The 21,536-nt window shown below is 42.2% G+C and overlaps 1 protein-coding gene across 1 annotated transcript; it reads left to right on the top strand.

Annotated features, from left to right (window-relative positions):
• The first annotated feature begins 10,632 nt into the window (after positions 1 to 10,632).
• On the top strand, positions 10,633 to 17,538 carry LOC115153818 (secretory phospholipase A2 receptor-like). The gene is made up of 7 exons (XM_029699418.1): positions 10,633 to 10,710; positions 11,723 to 11,758; positions 11,924 to 12,286; positions 12,521 to 12,678; positions 12,765 to 12,969; positions 13,284 to 13,640; positions 17,196 to 17,538. The coding sequence occupies exons 2-7, from the start codon at positions 11,725 to 11,727 to the stop codon at positions 17,201 to 17,203; spliced, it is 1,125 nt and encodes a 374-aa protein (XP_029555278.1). The 5' UTR covers positions 10,633 to 10,710; positions 11,723 to 11,724; the 3' UTR covers positions 17,204 to 17,538.
• Positions 17,539 to 21,536: the final 3,998 nt, after the last annotated feature.

Below are 21,536 nucleotides of genomic sequence, written 5' to 3'. Positions count from 1 at the left end.
ACGACACACACACTATTCTTCCTCCTTGCTCCGCTTATTCTAGCTTGCTCTGATACACTTCCTCAACACAGAGAAACTTTCATTCAGGCGCTTATTTGCACTCATTCAAAATTTTTTCCACATATGTTCATACACACTGTTTTACCTAAAACAACCTATAGTTTTTTTAGCCCAAACCTGATGCACTTCCTCAACACAGGAAGGCTATGTTCTACAGGATTTTACGGTATGATGGAAATTCTGCCTAATCGGGTCAGTTTCCCTTAATATCCTATTCACCCACCCCGTGCTATCCTCTGTCCCTCAGAGCAGCAACGTGGTGTGACCTACTGATCCACAGACCCCCGTTTAGCTAGACGGAGCGTTTTATCTGCAGGATTTGTTGTGCAGTTGAACCTCGCCTAATCGGGTCGACGTTTTCCTGCGCCCTATCTGTTCACCCAAGCAGACCCCCGTTTAATTGGGGTGGTATTGTGAACAACCGACTATGGTGGTTAAAACCTGTTAGGGCTAGGGGGCAGTATTTACACGGCCGGATAAAAAACGTACTCGATTTAATCTGGTTACTACTCCTGCCCAGTAACTAGAATATGCATATAATTATTGGCTTTGGATAGAAAACACCCTAAAGTTTATAAAACTGTTTGAATGGTGTCTGTGAGTATAACAGAACTCATATGGCAGGCAAAAACCTGAGAAGATTTCATGCAGGAAGTGGCTTGTCTGACAAGGTGTTGTTGTTCTTGCCTCTGTTTATTGAAGACTCAGGATCTTAGCTGTAACGTGACACTTCCTACGGCTCCCATAGGCTCTCAGAGCCCGGGAAAAAGCTGAACGATATCGAGGCAGCCTCTGGCTGAAACACATTATCGCCTTTGCCAAGTGGCCGATCAGAGGACAAAGGGCTTAGGCGCGTGCCCGAGTCGACCCCATGCTTTATTTTCTTTTGTCTGTTTACCTAATTGCAGATTCCCGGTCGGAATATTATCGCTTTTTTATGAGAAAAATGGCATAAAAATTGATTTTAAACAGCGGTTGACATGCTTCGAAGTACGGTAATGAAATATTTAGAAATCTTTTGTCACGAAATGCGCCATGCGCGTGACCCTTATTTACCATTCGGATAGTGTCTTGAACGCACGAACAAAACGCCGCTGTTGGAACATAACTATGGATTATTTTGGACCAAACCAACATTTGTTATTGAAGTAGAAGTCCTGGGAGTGCATTCTGACGAAGAACATCAAAGGTAATCGAACTTTTCTAATAGTAAATCGGAGTTTGGTGAAGGCTAAACTTGCTGGGTGTCTAAATAGCTAGCCCTGTGATGCCGGGCTATGTACTTAGAATATTGCAAAATGTGCTTTCACCGAAAAGCTATTTTAAAATCGGACATATCGAGTGCATAGAGGAGTTCTGTATCTATAATTCTTCAAATAATTGTTATGCTTTTTGTGAACGTTTATCGTGAGTAATTTAGTAAATTGTTAGTAAATTCGCCGGAAGTTTGCGGGGGGTATGCTAGTTCTGAACGTCACATGCTAATGTAAAAAGCTGTTTTTTGATATAAATATGAACTTGATTGAACAAAACATGCATGTATTGTATAACATAATGTCCTAGGTGTGTCATCTGATGAAGATGATCAAAGGTAAGTGCTGCATTTAGCTGTCTTCTGGGTTTTTGTGACATTATATGCTAGCTTGAAAAATGGGTGTCTGATTATTTCTGGCTGGGTACTCTGCTGACATAATCTAATGTTTTGCTTTCGTTGTAAAGGCTTTTTGAAATCGGACAGTGTGGTTAGATAAAGGAGAGTCTTGTCTTTAAAATGCTGTAAAATAGTCATATGTTTGAGAAATTGAAGTAATAGCATTTCTAAGGTATTTGAATATCGCGCCACAGGATTCAACTGGCTGTTACGTAGGTGGGACGATTTGGTGCCACCTGCCCTAGAGAGGTTAATTTCTGCATTACCAAATGAGGAGAGTTACAAACTTCACACACAGGTCAGAGTTATACTTAAAACTACATCTTAAATAAATAAGATGCTTTTGCAAAAGCATTTGACTTTCAATGATGCGCTATCTCTAATGAACCATTGAAAATGTGATTACACAAAAGTACAAAGATCTTTTATACCCAAGATCCACCCCCTCAACGTACTAGACGAACAACAGATCTTAGGAACAGTTCACAAAGGTTAAGTTTTGTTTGAAAGATATCTATAAAACATAGCAGACAGCAACTGCTGTATCAACAGTGTTCATTGTATAGACCAGTGTCTGGTCCTCCTACCCCAAACTGGAACAGTCTCTTCCTGGTACGGTATAGAACATAACCATTAGCTCATCCAATGGCATAAATCAATTGACAACTCTAGATACTCTCATCTCAAGTAAACCCCCTCTTGACTCCACTCCTGGACAAGCTCACTGAGGGGAGTGACTTGCGCACAGACAAATAATTGGTTCCCCATTAATCACGCCATCCCTTCACATGGTTAAACAGATACATTCACATATGACAAGTATCTCACATAAGCATATTATGCATATAAAACATCTTAATTATCTATGTTACCCAACTAATTCTGATTCATCCGCCGCACCACCCAAAGCAGACCTCTTTCTAATTTTTTTAAGGAGCGGTATCGTGGGATTTCCACCTACTTATTGATGCAGACCCCTACTCTTTTAAAGCTGTATTCATAAGTAACCTATCCAAGCAGTCCCTCTACTAATTTTGATCGAAGCAGTATCATAGAAAAACCTATCTACTTATTGATTTGTTTTGACCACATGGGCAGGCAGCAGCAGCCCCACACCAGGCCAGGCAGTCCAGCCAGAGAGAGCAAATAGACGCACCAATCGGGCCACACAAGGTCCCCAGACGAATGGCCCGGCGAGAGGGCAACCCGAATCACACACCCAACGTGATCCATCTGATCAGGTTGATTGGGCTGTGTTAACACACATCCCAAAACAGGTCCTGAAACAGTCGAGTTTGGTCAAGCAGAATTAGACGGGACAGCCCCACCCAACCGGACCACACACGTGGGTCCGTTCGAACCGTCCGACCAGCACAAGTGCAAGCCCCCTCCGCTAAACACTCGACACCAGCAAGGGCTACAGCCCCCCCATGTGCATACATAATTACATTTAACAACCCACAAAACAACCCACATGCATGCAGTTAATCGAATTCAAAAGCTCTTAGTATTACTGGGTTTTTAGGAATTTAAAGACGTAATGTCCCTTCTGCCGAGACAGAATCCCTGAAGCAATTTACACAAACATTTCAACTACGTAAGAACAAGCTCACCTGATATAATTGGGCGGCCACCCGTTTGTGAGATTGTCCAGAGAAACTGTCACCAGCCAAGAACGCCACTGTCCGAGGTTCCTTCAGCTCCTGGCTAGCTCGCCAAGTATGTTGTGGAAAATTGTCTCAAAAATATAACACTCTTACAAGAACTTGTGAATTCAATATAGACGTTAATACAAAGTAGCAAAGCCGTGCTGGTCCGCGGAACAACCAACTTCCCTGAACACTGGCTCTGCTTTTATACACATACAGTATATAGGTACATCCCCTATGTTAATGCAGTTACTTCCCTTAGTCCTTCTGCCACCATTATCTTTTAGTCCGAGTTCTTTGCTTGTTCACGCCCAATAACGCTCATATCTGCTTCTGATTAGATTATAATGGTGGCGGGGACCTCTGTATGTCATACAAAAATAATGCATGCATTGCATGCTCATGTTTGGTCATTTTTCTACCATCCTCCTTCCTGTGCCCTTCTGACTTTGGTATGTCTGTGTAACGGCTGTCGTAGAGAGGGGACCAAAGAGCAGCGTGTTGATTGCTCATGATGAATATTTATTTTAACTCAAAACACTAAAGAAAAGATAACAAAGCGAAGCGAAAGCGAACAGTTCTCTCAGGTACATAAACTAAACAGAAGACAACTACCCACAAACACAGGTGGAAAAAAACCCTACTTAAGTATGATCTCCAATTAGAGACAACGAGAACCAGCTGCGTCTAATTGGAGATCATTCCAAAAGAAACCAACATAGAAATAGAAAAACTAGAACCTAAACATAGATATACAAAAGATAGAAAAACACAAAACAACCCCTGTCACACCCTGACCTACTCTACCATAGAAAATAACATCTTACTATGGTCAGGACGTGACAGTCTGGCTGTCATAAATGTATTTATGGCCTTGGCTAATGTACTCATTGCTCGTGTGTAATCTATTATATATGTATTTATTGCCTTGGCTAATGTACTCATTGCTCGTGTGTAATCTTAAGAGACTGATGATGATAAGGTTTCAGAAGAGGTAAATACAGAACTTATTAACCCCTATGGCAGGAGTCTCCTGGTATCTGTGAATAAATCCCTATGGCAGGGGTCTGCTGGTATCTGTGTATAAACCCCTATGGCAGGAGTCTCCTGGTATCTGTGTTTAAACCCCTATGGCAGGAGTCTCCTGGTATCTGTGTATAAACCCCTATGGCAGGGGTCTCCTGGTATCTGTGTATAAACCCCTATGGCAGGGGTCTCCAATAGGTCGATCGCCAGCTACCAGCCCACCTATGAATAGCTTGCTAAACAATTCTGAAAGTACATGCAATTTTCACATGTTCCAGCTCAAATCTTCATAAACAAATCTCACAAGTATCAGACACGTCAAGCTGCCAGCTGCTATCTAATCAATGCAAAACGAACCCACATTTACATGAACACCAATATCAGATATACAGATACTCAAGTATTCTGTTTGTGAGTTGACATTTATACAGTGAGGGAAAAAGGTATTTGATCCCCTGCTGATTTTGTACGTTTGCCCACTGACAAAGAAATGATCAGTGTATAATTTTAATGGTAGGTTTATTTGAACAGTGAGAGACAGAATAACAACAACAAAAAATCATATCAAATCATATCCAGTTTATAATGACCCGAAAAAAGCTACATCCCGGTTATGAGAAACCCAGATAAGATGCCTGGAATATGCTGATTTTAGACGGTATACTTTGGCAAGCACTGTAAACCTCCTGTCCTGTTTTCTGTTGCTTTTCACGGTCTGCCCAGGCTCAGATTCACATATCATGGGTGTTGTGTGATGTTTTCATCTGATTGTCAAACAAATCACTTCAAACAGTAGGCTACCTGAACAGCTCGGTCCACCGTATTTCTAGAATAATGCGTTTTGCTGATACTCTGTACGGTACTGTGTATACTACTGGACACTACACACACACACACACACACACACACACACACACACACACACACACACACACACACACACACACGGTCCATCATGTATTATTCTCCCAACATGTTATCTGAAGGTATACTTGTTAGACACCGTTAGAGCCGAATACGTGTGTATGAGTGACATAAACAAGTCCAAGTGGAGTCTTGACCGAGGTTGTCTGTAATCGCACTGGCATCAGTTCCCTCTGCTCTATAACATTCTAACACAGCCACCAAACACTTCAATACACCCTGGTACACTCCAACACGTTAGTACACTCTGGTACACTCCAACACGCTAGAACACTCTGGTACACTCCAACACGTTAGAACACTCTGGTACACTCCAACACGCTAGAACACTCTGGTACACTCCAACACGTTAGAACACTCTGGTACACTCCAACACGTTAGAACACTCCAACACGTTAGAACACTCTGGTTCACTCCAACACGTTAGAACACTCTGATACACTCCAACACGCTAGTACACTCCAACATGTTAGTACACTCTGATACACTCCAACACGCTAGTACACTCCAACACGTTAGAACACTCTGATACACTCCAACACATTAGTACACTCCAACATGTTAGAACACTCTGATACACTCCAACACGCTAGAACACTCTGGTACACTCCAACACGCTAGAACACTCTGGTACACTCCAACACATTAGAACACTCTGGTACACTCCAACACATTAGAACACTCTGGTACACTCCAACACGTTAGAACACTCTGGTACACTCCAACACATTAGAACACTCTGGTACACTCCAACACATTAGAACACTCTGGTACACTCCAACACGTTAGTACACTCTGGTACACTCCAACACGTTAGAACACTCTGGTACACTCCAACACATTAGAACACTCTGGTACACTCCAACACATTAGAACACTCTGGTACACTCCAACACGTTAGTACACTCTGGTACACTCCAACACGTTAGAACACTCTGGTACACTCCAACACGTTAGAACACTCTGGTACACTCCAACACATTAGAACACTCTGGTACACTCCAACACGTTAGAACACTCTGGTACACTCCAACACATTAGAACACTCTGGTACACTCCAACACATTAGAACACTCTGGTACACTCCAACACATTAGAACACTCTGATACACTCCAACACGTTAGAACACTCCACTAGGTCACTTCACTAGGTCACTTCACTAGGTCACTTCGCTAGGTCACTCCACTAAGTCACTCCACTAAGTCACTCCACTAGGTCTATCCACTAGGTCACTTCACTAAGTCACTTCACCAAGTCACTCCACTAGGTCACTCCACTAGGTCACTCCATTAGGCCACTCCACTAAGTCACTTCACTAAGTCACTTCACTAAGTCACTTCACTAGGTCACTTCACTAGGTCACTCCACTAGGTCACTCCACTAGGATACTCCACTAGGTCACTCCACTAGGTCACTTCACTAGGTCACTTCACTAGGTCACTCCACTAGGTCACTCCACTAGGTCACTTCACTAGGTCACTTCACTAGGTCACTCCACTAGGTCACTCCACTAGGTCACTTCACTAGGTCACTCCACTAGGTCACTTCACTAGGTCACTTCACTAGGTCACTTCACTAGGTCACTCCACTAAGTCACTCCACTAAGTCACTCCACTAGGTCTATCCACTAGGTCACTTCACTAAGTCACTTCACCAAGTCACTCCACTAGGTCACTCCACTAGGTCACTCCATTAGGCCACTCCACTAAGTCACTTCACTAAGTCACTTCACTAAGTCACTTCACTAGGTCACTTCACTAGGTCACTCCACTAGGTCACTCCACTAGGTTACTCCACTAGGTCACTCCACTAGGTCACTTCACTAGGTCACTTCACTAGGTCACTCCACTAGGTCACTCCACTAGGTCACTTCACTAGGTCACTTCACTAGGTCACTCCACTAGGTCACTCCACTAGGTCACTTCACTAAGTCACTCCACTAGGTCACTCCACTAGGTCACTTCACTAGGTCACTCCACTAGGTTACTCCACTAGGTCACTCCACTAGGTCACTTCAACAGGTCAGTGTAATCAACCTTGGGTGGAGTTGTTTAATTAAATCTGCTCACTAGTGAGGAAAATGTGATTTAATTCCTCTTTCAGGATAGCATAAATATCATACCCGGCAAAAATGATAGCCTCCCCTATTACTGGTAATGGTGAGAGGTTAGCATGTCTTGAGGATACAATTTTTGACCCTCTGTAACGTTGTCACTCATCATTATTCATGATTCATTCAGGATTATCCATAATCGTGGTAGTACAGATGCATGTGTAACCGATGTGAAATGGCTAGTTAGTTAGCGGTGGTGCGCACTAATAGCGTTTCAAGGGTCATGTTTCCTAGGACGCATGGCTCTTGACATTCGCCTCTCCCGAGTCCGTAGGGGAGTTGCAGCGATGGGACAAGACTGTAACTACCAATTGGGGAGAAAAAGTGGTAAAAAAGTACACACACAAAAAAGTGACTCCAGAATGACACAATACATTATAAAAAATAAATAAATATTGGGCACAAAATAATCTGAAACACAACAAACACAAACTGCAAATGCGTCCAACAAGTTTGTAGAGTCACAAGCTTGATGTCATCATTGTGTGCTCGGAATATAGGACCAGATAACACACTTGTGACTACTTTCATACACATAAGTGAATTGCTCCAAATACTTATGACACCTTCAAATCGGGGGAATAGACACACAAAGTAATTTCATTTTCTAAACGATAAAACAGATATACACTCTTAGAAAAAAGGGTTCCAAAAGGGTTCTTCGCAGAGGGATAGGGTTCTAAATCAAATCAAATCAAATCAAATCAAATTTATTTATATAGCCCTTCGTATATCAGCTGAAATCTCAAAGTGCTGTACAGAAACCCAGCCTAAAACCCCAAACATGTGAAAGAAGCACGGTGGCTAGGAAAAACTCCCTAGGAAAAACTCCCTAGAAAGGCCAAAAACCTAGGAAGAAACCTAGAGAGGAACCAGGCTATGAGGGGTGGCCAGTCCTCTTCTGGCTGTGCCGGGTGGATATTATAACAGAACATGGTCAAGATGTTAAAATGTTCATAAATGACCAGCATGGTCAAATAATAATAATCATTGTAGTTGTCGAGGGTGCAACAAGCACGTCCGGTGAACAGGTCAGGGTTCCGTAGCCGCAGGCAGAACAGTTGAAACTGGAGCAGCAGCATGGCCAGGTGGACTGGGGACAGCAAGGAGTCATCATGCCAGGTAGTCCCGAGGCATGGTCCTAGGGCTCAGGTCCTCCGAGAGAAAGAAAGAAAGAGAAAAAGAGAGAATTAGAGAGAGCATATTTAAATTCACACAGGACACCGGATAAGACAAGAGAATACTCCAGATGAAACAGACTGACCCTAGCCCCCCGGCACATAAACTACTGCAGCATAAATACTGGAGGCTGAGACAGGAGGGATCAGAAGACACTGTGGCCCCATCCGATGATACCCCCGGACAGGGCCAAACAGGCAGGATACAACCCCACCCACTTTGCCAAAGCACAGCCCCCACACCACTAGAGGGATGTCTACAACCACCAACTTACCGTCCGAAGACAAGGCTGAGTATAGCCCACAAAAATCTCCGCCATGGCACAACCCAAGGGGGGGGGGCGCCAACCCAGACAGGAAGACCACGTCAGTGACTCAACACACTCAAGTGACGCACCCCTCCCATGGACGGCATGGAAGAACACCAGTAAGTCAGTGACTCAGCCCCTGTAATAGGGTTAGAGGCAGAGAATCCCAGTGGAAAGAGGGGAACCGGCAAGGCAGAGACAGCAAGGGCCGTTCGTTGCTCCAGCCTTTCCGTTCACCTTCACACTCCTGGGCCAGACTACACTTAATCATAGGACCTACTGAAGAGATAAGTCTTCAGTAAAGACTTAAAGGTTGAGACTGAGTCTGCGTCTCTCACATGGGTAGGCAGACTATTCCATAAAAATGGAGCTCTATAGGAGAAAGCCCTATAGGAGAAAGCCCTATAGGAGAAAGCCCTTCTACAAAGAACCATTTTGATCTGAAGAACTGTTTTTGGAAAACAAGGGTTCTTTGTAAGATGAAGGTTTCTACCTAGAACATTTAACGTTCTAAGAACCATTTTTGGACAAAACGGTTCTTTGATGACTCTTTGGAAGGCAAATACCTGAGAGCAGGGTGACTGACAGGGAGGTAAATACCTGAGAGCAGGGTGACTGACAGGGAGATAAATACCTGAGAGCAGGGTGACTGACAGGGAGGTAAATACCTGAGAGATGAGTGACTGACAGGGAGAAAAATACCTGAGAGATGAGTGACTGACAGGGAGGTAAATACCTGAGAGCAGGGTGACTGACAGGGAGGTAAATACCCGAGAGCAGGGTGACTGACAGAGAGGTAAATACCTGAGAGCAGGGTGACTGACAGAGGTAAATACCTTAGAGCAGGGTGACTGACAGAGAGGTAAATACCTTAGAGCAGGGTGACTAACAGAGAGGTAAATACCTGAGAGCATGGTGACTGACAGAGGTAAATACCTTAGAGCAGGGTGGCTGACAGAGAGGTAAATACCTTAGAGCAGGGTGGCTGACAGGGAGGTAAATACCTGAGAGCTGGGTGACTGACAGAGGTAAATACCTTAGAGCAGGGTGACTGACAGGGAGGTAAATACCTTAGAGCAGGGTGACTGACAGGGAGGTAAATACCTGAGAGCTGGGTGACTGACAGAGGTAAATACCTTAGAGCAGGGTGACTGACAGAGAGGTAAATACCTTAGAGCAGGGTGACTAACAGAGAGGTAAATACCTGAGAGCAGGGTGACTGACAGAGAGGTAAATACCTTAGAGCAGGGTGACTGACAGGGAGATAAATACCTTAGAGCAGGGTGACTAACAGAGAGGTAAATACCTTAGAGCAGGGTGACTGACAATGGAGCTGAGTGAATGACTCAGGAGGTTTTTTATCTAGGCCTATTTACTTTGGCTGGATTTGACTGTTGATGATTTCTCTATTTCGTTCTTCCTATTTACTTTTTTAAAGGAGATATTATATTGTAATCCAACATGTTAGTATAGTTTAGCCACATGGAGGGTTGCAATTTATTTTTGTTTTCCAAAAATCCATGTTGATAAATTCTTGGATTTCCTTCTTCCTGTATGGGTTTTTCTCTTTGACCAGTGTTTTGCATGTCTCTACGAGGAAGAACTAAGACAAAACAACTGACAGGGATGCCTTTCATCCTTCCACTGTGACATCACTACATTACGAGGTCAAAGAGCAGGAAGTACTGTATAATATAGCTGTATAACACCCACCTGTCTCAGACGGGACAGAGACACTCAGAGGGAGAGGGAGAGCTGACAACAAAATCAAGAAACAACATCGACAACAACAAACATCGGGTATGAGGATATCTTTCATAACTCTACATGTCTACTTTTGTAAAGAGTAAAGTACAATACAGTTAGTAACATAAATGCGTGTTGTTATTTAGTAAACAGAAATGTGTATTGTTATTTAGTAAACATTAATGTGTATTGTTATTTAGTAAACATTAATGTGTATTGTTATTTAGTAAACAGAAATGTGTATTGTTATTTAGTAAACATAAATGTGTGTTGTTATTTAGTAAAAATAAATGTGTATTGTTATTTAGTAAAAATAAATGTGTATTGTTATTTAGTCAAAATAAATGTGTATTGTTATTGAGTAAAAATAAATGTGTATTGTTATTTAGTAAAAATAAATGTGTATTGTTATTTAGTAAAAATAAATGTGTATTGTTATTTAGTCAATTTTAATGTGTATTGTTATTTAGTAAAAATAAATGTGTGTTGTTATTTAGTAAATGTTAACGTGTATTGTTATTTAGTAAACATTAATGTGTATTGCTATTTAGTAAACATAAATGTGTATTTTTAATTAGTAAATGTTAATGTGTGTTGTTATTTAGTAAACATTAATGTGTATTGCTATTTAGTAAACATAAATGTGTATTTTTAATTAGTAAACATTAATGTGTATTGTTATTTGGTAAACGTTAATGTGTATTTTTAATTAGTAAATGTTAATGTGTGTTGTTATTTAGTAAACATTCATGTGTATTGTTATTTAGTAAACATTCATGTGTATTGTTATTTAGGTAACATTCATGTGTATTGTTATTTAGTAAATGTTGTAATGCTTATAAATATATTTTTGAGCAGTAGAATAACAGAAAAGTCTGGCAGTGCAAACCATCCATAAAGTAAAAATTCACTCAAATAATTCCAAAGAAAATATTGACATGTTTTTTCAGTCATTACATTTCATGACGTTAAATTCAAAATCTAAAGCATGCAGCCATGCTGCTGGTAGAAGTTGAAGTTTAGTTGTTGGTATTTGTTCACCAGACTGTTATCCTCCATTCTCCAGGGATGGGCCACTCTCTCTTTCTCCTGTTCTTCTCAGGTTGGTGTTCATGTGTTTTCGTGTGTGTTTGTGCGTGCGTGGATGTGTGTGTGTGTGTGTGTGTGTGTGTGTGTGTGTGTGTGTGTGTGTGTGTGTGTGTGTGTGTGTGTGTGTGTGTGTGTGTGTTTTGTTAGTACAGTCATAATGTTGGTTTGTTCTCCACAGGGCTGTCTGTCCTCCCCTCATGCCTCTCTCATCAGTTCCACTTTGTGAACATCAGTAAAAACTGGACTGAAGCTCAGAGTTACTGCAAACAGAACTACACTGACCTGGCCTCCATAGACGACATGGCAGATATGAACAGGCTCAATAACACAGTAGAGGCTGGGGTATTAACTGAACCAGCCTGGATAGGGTTGTATAACACCAGCTGGAGGTGGTCTCTGGGAGACACAGAGTTAGGGACGGTGGTGTTCTGGGGCCCAAAACAACCAAATAATGTAAACAACAATGAGTTCTGTGTGTGGATGCAAAATGGGTCATGGCATGATGAGAACTGTAGTACACAACATAATTTTGTCTGCTATGGTGAGTTCCTCTATCAGTCAGCCTTTTCACTGTCCTTCCTTCCATCTTTCTGTTTGTCAACCAGTCAAACACCAAACAGTTTGGATTCAGTCAACACATTCATATTTTATTGAAAATCTTTTTTTTCTACCAGTTTATTTACAGACATGTATTTGTCTGTTTGAACTTGTCTTTATTGGAACATGTTATTATATATCTCATCCCTTCTTTTATACCTTCTGTTCTTTCAAATAGACACAAATCTCACTAGTAAGTACATCCTCATCACTGAAAAGAAGACTTGGAGTGAGGCTCAGCGCTACTGCAGACAGAACCATACGGACCTGGCCAGTGTGAGGGATGAAGCAGAGAAAAGCTCCATACAGAACATCACACATAATAACACCATACAGGCAAGTTCACTTCCCTTCACCTAATTTGTCTTGCACTTTGAGCACCGTGTTAAAAACATAATCAGCATTTGCAAAACATTTTACAGGAAGAGGTGTGGATCGGCCTGTATAGAGAGTGGAGGTGGTCCGACCAGAGCGGCTCAACCTTCAGAAACTGGATGAAAGGCGAGCCAAACGGGGCAGCTGTTGTGGGAGGAGACCACCCAAAGCTCTGTGTGGAAATTAAGTTCCCATCTGGAGAGTGGAATGATGAGCCTTCTACCACCAAACATCCTTTTATCTGCTATGATGGTGAGGGGTGAGGGGGTGAGTGGGAGGGGGAGGGGTGAGGGGGTGAGGGGGGAGGGGTGAAGGATGAGGGGTGAGGGGGGGAGGGGTGAGGGGGAGGGGGGAGAGGGGAGGGGTGAAGGGGAGGGGAGGGGTGAGGGATCAGGGGGGAGGGGTGAGGGGGAGGGGTGAGGGGTGAGGGGGAGGGGGGAGGGGTGAGGGGAGGGGTGAGGGAGGAGGGGGGGTTAGATACATATTCATAAAAAAAATTACATTTACTTTAGAATCAACGTTATTTTGTGAATATTTAGCATGTCCATATCCTCCTCTTCCTCCAGATAAGCTGGTCCTGGTCTCAGAGAACAAGACGTGGTCCGAAGCCCTGTGGTACTGCAGAGACCGGGAAATGGAGCTGGTGTCTGCCCACAACCACCGCATCCAGCACTGGGTCCAACAGAGAGCCAAGAAGGCCTCCAGTCCTTACGTCTGGCTGGGCCTGAGGTACACCTGCACCCTGGACTTCTGGTTCTGGGTCAATGGAGAAGAGTCCTGCTTCCACAACTGGGCCGACGGGGAGGGCTACAGTACCAGGAAGGAGCAGTGTGGGAACACGGGGGCCATAGAGAGAGACGGGGGGAAGTGGGTCGGCCTGCCTGAGACTGACAAATTCAACTTCATCTGCAGCAAGAGTGATGGTCAGATTTAATCTGTTTTGATTTCATTCAACTATTGTCTCTCTCTCTCTCTCTCTCTCTCTCTCTCTGTCTCTCTCGCTCATTAAATTTGCTTTATTGACATGACATAACAGTGTACATATTGCCAGAGCTTACTTTGGATATATACAATATTAAGATAATAATAATCAAAATTGTCAATGGGACAACAGTAACAACAATAACCAAGTGTCAGAATAACCATACATTGAACAATAACAATAAGCATACAGTAGAGGACATGTGCCGGTTGATTGGTCTGTCAAACACTGTCCCTCTGTAACGGGCGTCGTAAGGATTGGACCAAGGTGCAGCGGGAATGTATATACTCATCTTCTTTTTTAAATTTAAAAGAAGGAAAAACAAACTAATCACTTAATCTGCTCCAGTTCCAACTGTTCTGCCTGCAGCTATGGAACCCTGACCTGTTCACCGGACGTGCTACCTGTCCCAGACCTGCTGGAACCCTGACCTGTTCACCGGATGTGCTACCTGTCCCAGACCTGCAGTCCCAGACCTGCTGGAACCCTGACCTGTTCACCGGACGTGTTACCTGTCCCAGACCTGCGGTCCCAGACCTGCTGGAACCCTGACCTGTTCACCGGACGTGCTACCTGTCCCAGACCTGCTATCCCAGACCTGCTGGAACCCTGACCTATTCACCGGATGTGCTACCTGTCCCAGACCTGCTGTTTTCAACTCTCTAGAGACAGCAGGAGCGGTAGAGATACTCTCAATGATCGGCAATGAAAACCCAACTGACATTTACTCCTGAGGTGCTGACCTGTTGCACCCTCTACAACCACTGTGATTATTATTATTTGACCCTGCTGGTCATCTATGAACATTTGAACATCTTGGCCATGTGCTGTTATAATCTCCACCCGGCACAGCCAGAAGAGGACTGGCCACCCCTCATAGCCTGGTTCCTCTCTAGGTTTCTTCCTAGGTTCTGGCCTTTCTAGGGAGTTTATCCTAGCCACAGTGCTTCTACACCTGCATTGCTTGCTGTTTGGGGTTTTAGGCTGGGTTTCTGTACAGCACTTTGAGATATCAGCTGATGTAAGAAGGGCTATATAAATACATTTGATTTGATCTGTATACAAAAACAACGAACGACATAAAACAGTCCTGTCAGGAGCACAGACAGAAAACAGGAGACAACTACCCACGAATCCCATTACAAAAACACCCCTATACATGGACCTTCAATCAGAAGCAACGAGGAGCAGCTGCTTCCAATTCAAGGTCAACCCCATTAACTAAACATAGAAATAGAAAGACTTGAACTAACATAGAAATACACTTACATAGAACATAGACCAAAAAACCCCGGAACAGATAAAACAAACACCCCTCTTACATAAGCACATAGCCCAACAAATCCCGAACCACATAAAACAAACACCCCCTGCCACGTCCTGACCAAACTGCAATAACAAATAACCCCTTTACTGGTCAAATAACCCCCCCCACACTGGGGACCCTCGCAACGGGCGACTCTGGCTGCGTTGGACTGAAGGGCGACTCTGGCTGCGTCGGACTGGAGGACGACTCTGGCTGCGTTGGACTGGAGGGCGACTCTGGCTGCGTCGGACTGGAGGACGACTCTGGCTGCGTCGGACTGGAGGGCGATCTCCCTCGGTTCCAGACTGTGGGCCGTCTTTCTATGGGGCACTGTCGCCGGACACTCTGGACGAGGCCCTGTCGCCGGACACTCTGGACGAGGCACTGTCGCCGGACACTCTGGACGAGGCACTGTCGCCGGACACTCTGGACGAGGCACTGTCGCCGGACACTCTGGACGAGGCACTGTCGCCGGACACTCTGGACGAGGCACTGTCGCCGGAAGCTCTGGACGGGGACTGCGCACTGAAGACCTGATGCGTGGAGCTGGCTTAGGAAGTGCCAGACTATGAACACGCACCACAAGGCTAGTGCGAGGAGCAGGAGCAGGACGAGCTGGACTGGGCTTACGCACTAGAGGACTGGTGCGTGGGGCTGGTAGTGGAGGTACCAGACTGGAGACACACAACCCAAGGCTAGTGCGAGGATCAGGAGCAGGACGAGCTGGACTGGGCTGACGTACTGAAGGCCTGGTGCATGGTGCTGGCTTTGGAGACACCAGACTGGATACACGTACCTCAGGGCTAGTGCGGAGAGCGGGAACAGGATACACTGGGCCGTGAAGGTGCACTGGCGGTCTCGAGCGCAGGACTGGCACCACCCTTACTGGCTGGGTGCCCGCTTCCCCCTGGCAAATGCGGGACGCTGGCACCGAGCATACCGGCCTGTGGATGCTTGGCCTCGATGCCGTGCGCATCACCCCATAGCACGGGGCCTGACCAGTACCACGCTGCCTCTGGTAAGCACGGGGAGTTGGCTTAGGGCTTAACCCTGGCCCAGCCAAACTACCCGTGTGCACTTACATAGAACATAGACCAAAAAACCCCGGAACACATAAAACAAACACCCCTCTTACATAAGCACATAGCCCAACAAACCCTGAACCACATAAAACAAACACATTTACATGTAAATTACATTTAAGTCATTTAGCAGACGCTCTTATCCAGAGCGACTTACAAATAGATGCATTCACTTTATGATATCCAGTGGAACAACCACTTTACAATAGTACATCTATATCTTTTTTTGGGGGGGGTTAGAAGGATTACTTTATCCTATCCTAGGTATTCCTTAAAGAGGTGGGGTTTCAGGTGTCTCCGGAAGGTAGTGATTGACTCCGCTGTCCTGGCGTCGTGAGGGAGCTTGTTCCACCATAGGGGTGCCAGAGCAGCGAATAGTTTTGACTGGGCTGAGCGTCCTGACCAAACTACAATAACAAATAACCCCTTTACTGGTCAGGACGTGACTCCCTCATCTTATGGCAGGCAGCAATGTAGTGCGCTGCCAACCCACAGCTCTCTGCGTCCTCCCCCAACAGGACGGGTAGCCTGTCCTCATCAGAGAGGTCTTTGAAACCTTGAATAAGGGTTTCAAATTTGGGGAAATGACACTCCCTAATCATTTTATATTTTTTACATTTTGTCAGGAAATGCAGCTCTGTCTCAGGTTCTGCTGTGGTGCAGTGGTTGAACAGCTTTTCCTCTGCAGGGAGCCAGGTTTTCCTGTGTCTACCCTTCTCAATGACAAGGCTGTGCTCACTGAACCTGTACTTTGTCAAGGTTTTTTCTAAGGTTTTGATTAGTAACCATGGTCAAATAGTTAGCCATAGTGTACTGTCGATTTAGGGCCAGATAGCGCTGCATTTTGCTTGGCGCTAGTGTTTCCCAATAGGCAATGTAGTTTTGTTTTGACTGTTGTAATTTGGTTTATTCTGATTGATTGGATGTTCTGGTCCTGAGGTTTCAATGTGTTAGTAGAACAGGTTTGTGAACTTAGCTCTCTCTCTCTCTCTCTGTCTCTCTCTCTGTCTCTCTCTCTACGTGTCTCTCTCTGTGTCTGTCTTTCTCTCTCTCTCATTCACTATTTCACTAATCTTGTATTTTTTATTTAATTTGTTCTGTAATGCAGATTACTAAAAACAGACCCTGACATCTGGACCAGCTGAATTCTACAGCCCAACACATTGTTCCTGATCTCTGGACCAGCTGAATCCTACATCCCAACACATTGTTCCTGATCTCTGGACCAGCTGAATCCTAAAGCCCAACATATTGTTCCTGATCTCTGGACCAGCTGATCCCTACAGCCCAAGACATTGTTCCTGATCTCTGGACCAGCTGAATTCTACAGCCCAACATATTGTTCCTGATCTCTGGACCAGCTGATCCCTACAGCCCAAGACATTGTTCCTGATCTCTGTACCAGCTGAACCCTACAGCCCAACACATTGTTCCTGATCTCTGGACCAGCTGAATCCTACAGCCCAACACATTGTTCGAGACATATTCAGATTTACATTGAGTAAGGTGATGGATACTCAATCTTTTTAAAATATTTTTTATATTTATTTTTAATATTATTTTATGTTTGTATATTCTCTTATTGAATTGGATTCTTACCATACTCTTATTATTTTCTTATGGACGCATTACTGGTTATCTTATTACCTATTTCATTACTGGTTAATTCGTTACTGTTTATCTTTTTACCTATTTCATTACTGGTGTCACGTCCTGACCAGTAAAGGGGTTGTTTGTTATTGTAGTTCGGTCAGGACATGGCAGGGGGGGTGTTTGTTTAGTGTGTTTCGGGGTTTTTGGGCAATGTTCTATGTTAGTCTATTTCTATGCTTAGTTTATTGGGTTGACCTTCAATTGGAGGCAGCTCTTCCTCGTTGTCTCTAATTGAAGGTCCTATTTAATAGGGGTGTTTTTCATTGTGATTTGTGGGTAGTTGTTTCTCCCTATAGTCATTTTGTCCTTACGGGACTGTTTTTCGTCGTTGTTTTTGTTCAAGTGTTTCGTTTATTTAATAAATAAGAAGATGAGCATACACATTCCCGCTGCGTTTTGGTCCACGCAATACGACGAACGTGACAACTGGTTAATTCATTACTGTTTATCTTTTTACCTATTTCATTACTGGTTATTGATAGATGAATTTGTATGTTTAAAGATAATGACTAAAAGTATTCCACCCTGAAACCATATAACTGTGTGAAATGTATTAGAATTATAAGGCTATAATAATGTGTTCGAGTCATAATTCTATAATGTGTGTGACTAGGCCTTTGTGTTACTATTTCGCAAAATGAGCAGGGCATAGTTGAAACCACAGAAAAGAGGAAGACGACCTTGCAGAAACTGATAATGGGAAAAGGGGTCTCTCTCCAACTTAGGGAGGGGTGGAACTGTCAGGAACGGCTAGGCTAGTAGAAGATAATGAAACCTGTTGCAGAAATGTGATAACAATGTATTTGAACTGTGGAAAAATACAACCACCTAAAGCGGGGTGGAATTCTCTACTGATGTGAATTCATGTGTGTGTGTGCGTGTGTACATATAAAAAGACTGTGTCCTCATTTTGAGGGCAGAGCTCTCCTGAATAAAGATCCTGACATTTGTATATTGGGACTCTTGTCTGTTTCTTATTAACCAAAGCCTTACACCCTTTGGGATAAAGATCGGAGTAGATTAATTATAGTTCATTTGGAACCTTGAGAACCTAGAAATTCTCTTGACAGATATCTTATTACCTATTTCATTACTGGTTAATTCATTACTGTTTATCTTATTACCCATTTCATTACTGGTTAATTCATGACTGTTTATCTTATTACCTATTGCATTACCGGTTAATTCATTACTGTTTGTCTTATTACCTATTTCATTACTGTTTATCTTATCACCCATATCGTTACTGTTTATCTTATTACCTATTTCATTACTGGTTATCTTATTACCCATATCGTTACTGTTTATCTTATTAGCTATATCATTACCGTTTATCTTATTACCTATTTCATTACTGTTTATCTTATTACCTATTTCATTACCGTTTATCTTATAACCTATTTCATTACTGTTTATCTTATTACCTATTTCATTACTGGTCATCTTATTACCCATATCAGTACTGTTTATCGTATTACCTATTTCATTACTGGTTATCTTATTACCTATTTCATTACTGGTTAATTAATTACTGGTTATCTTATTACCTATTTCATTACTGGTTAATTCATTGCTAGTAATCTTATTACCTATTTCATTACTAGTTAATTCACTACTGTTTATCTTATTACCTATTTCATTACTGTTTATCTTATTACCTATTTCATTACTGGTTATCTTATTACCTATTTCATTACTGGTTAATTCATTACTAGTTATCCTATTACCTATTTCATTACTGGGTAATTCATTACCATTTATCTTATTACCTATTTCATTCCTAGTTAATTCACTACTGTTTATCTTATTACCTATTTCATTACAGGTTATCTTATTACCTATTTCATTACTGGTTATCTTATTACCTATTTCATTACTTCATTATTGTTTATCTTATTACCTATATCATTGACGGTTAATTCATTACTTTTTGTCTTATTACCTATTTCATTACCATTTATCTTATTACCTATTTCATTACTGGTTACCTTATTACCTATTTCATTGGCATGACAAGGACAACTGGAACTCAAAAAACTTCTTCTCTTTTTGAAATGAATGTAGCCTTGATATTAGTGCTAATTTATATTAGCTGCAACATGAACTAAAAGCATGCACTAAACAATTATACTAGCTGCAACATGGACTGAAGGTGGTAGAACTTTGGTCATAAAGTCAGTATCTTCCAAAACCACTGGACCAACACTCAGGAAATTAAGGGTACATAAAGCCTTAAGGGAACATAAATCATTTAGGGAACATAAATCATTATGGGAACATAAATCATTAAGGGTACATAAAGACTTAAGGGAACATAAATCATTTAGGGAACATAAATCATTTAGGGAACATAAATCATTTAGGGAACATAAATCATTAAGGGTACATAAAGACTTAAGGGAACATAAATCATTATTCGTATATAAAGGGGGTTCGTTCCAACTCAATGAGTAAAATTGTTTTTTTTTTTAACTTCCCAATGTAAAAAATATTTTCACATCACCCTCCTTTTGTCAAAACAAGCTTGTTTGTCTGGGCTGTAGCTTATTGTTGAGCTGTTTGGGGCTGCTGGTGAACCATGATGTGCCTGCAATCAAAGTGAGACTGGACGAGCTCACTTGCCAGATTCTACAGTGTGTCTATTGCCAGGTTTTCAGCCACGGGAAGTACTGGAGGTGAAGGTCCTGCAGCACCCCCTGGTGGTGTGATGATAAAACTGCAAGAATCAGTGTTTCAAGAAAAACTATCAAACTATGTTCTGTTCCAATATTGATATGAATTATGTGATTGGGGTAAGGGGAGAAAATAACATGGGATATTTATATGTGGGGACCTTTCTGCATGGAAACCTCTATATGTGGGGCCCATTCTGCATGGAAACCTCTATATGTGGGGCCCATTCTACATAGAAACCTCTATATGTGGGGCCCATTCTGCATGGAAACCTCTATATGTGGGGTCCATTCTACATGGAAACCTCTATATGTGGGGTCCATTCTACATAGAAACCTCTATATGTGGGGCCCATTCTGCATGGAAACCTCTACATGCATAGAGTAATATAGACAGTATACATGGTTAATATAGACACTATACATGGTTAATATAGACAGTATACAGTATACATGGTTAATATAGACACTATACATGGTTAATATAGACACTATACATGCTTAATATAGACACTATACATGGTTAATATAGACAGTATACATGGTTAATATAGACAGTATACAGTTTACATGGTTAATATAGACAGTATACATGGTTAATATAGACAGTATACATGGTTAATACAGACAGTATACAGTATACATGGTTAATATAGACAGTATACATGGTTAATATAGACAGTATACAGTATACATGGTTAAAATAGAGAGTATACAGTATTCATGGTTAATATAGACAGTATACATGGTTAATATAGACAGTATACATGGTTAATATAGACAGTATACAGTATGCATCGTTAAAATAGACAGTATACATGGTTAATATAGACAGTATACAATATACATGGTTAATATAGACAGTATACATGGTTAATATAGACAGTATACATGGTTAATATAGACAGTATACAATATACATGGTTAATATAGACAGTATACATGGTTAATATAGACAGTATACATGGTTAATATAGACAGTTTACATGGTTAATATAGACAGTATACAGTATACATGGTTAATATAGACAATATACATGGTTAATATAGACAGTATACATGGTTAATATAGACAGTATTCAGTATACATGGTTAATATAGACAGTATACAGTATACATGGTTA

This window comes from Salmo trutta, chromosome 19 (assembly GCF_901001165.1).
Source record: "Salmo trutta chromosome 19, fSalTru1.1, whole genome shotgun sequence".
Taxonomy (NCBI): Eukaryota; Metazoa; Chordata; class Actinopteri; order Salmoniformes; family Salmonidae; genus Salmo; species Salmo trutta.
Note: the sequence above shows the minus strand (reverse complement) of the source record. Positions and strands in the feature narration are given on the sequence as shown.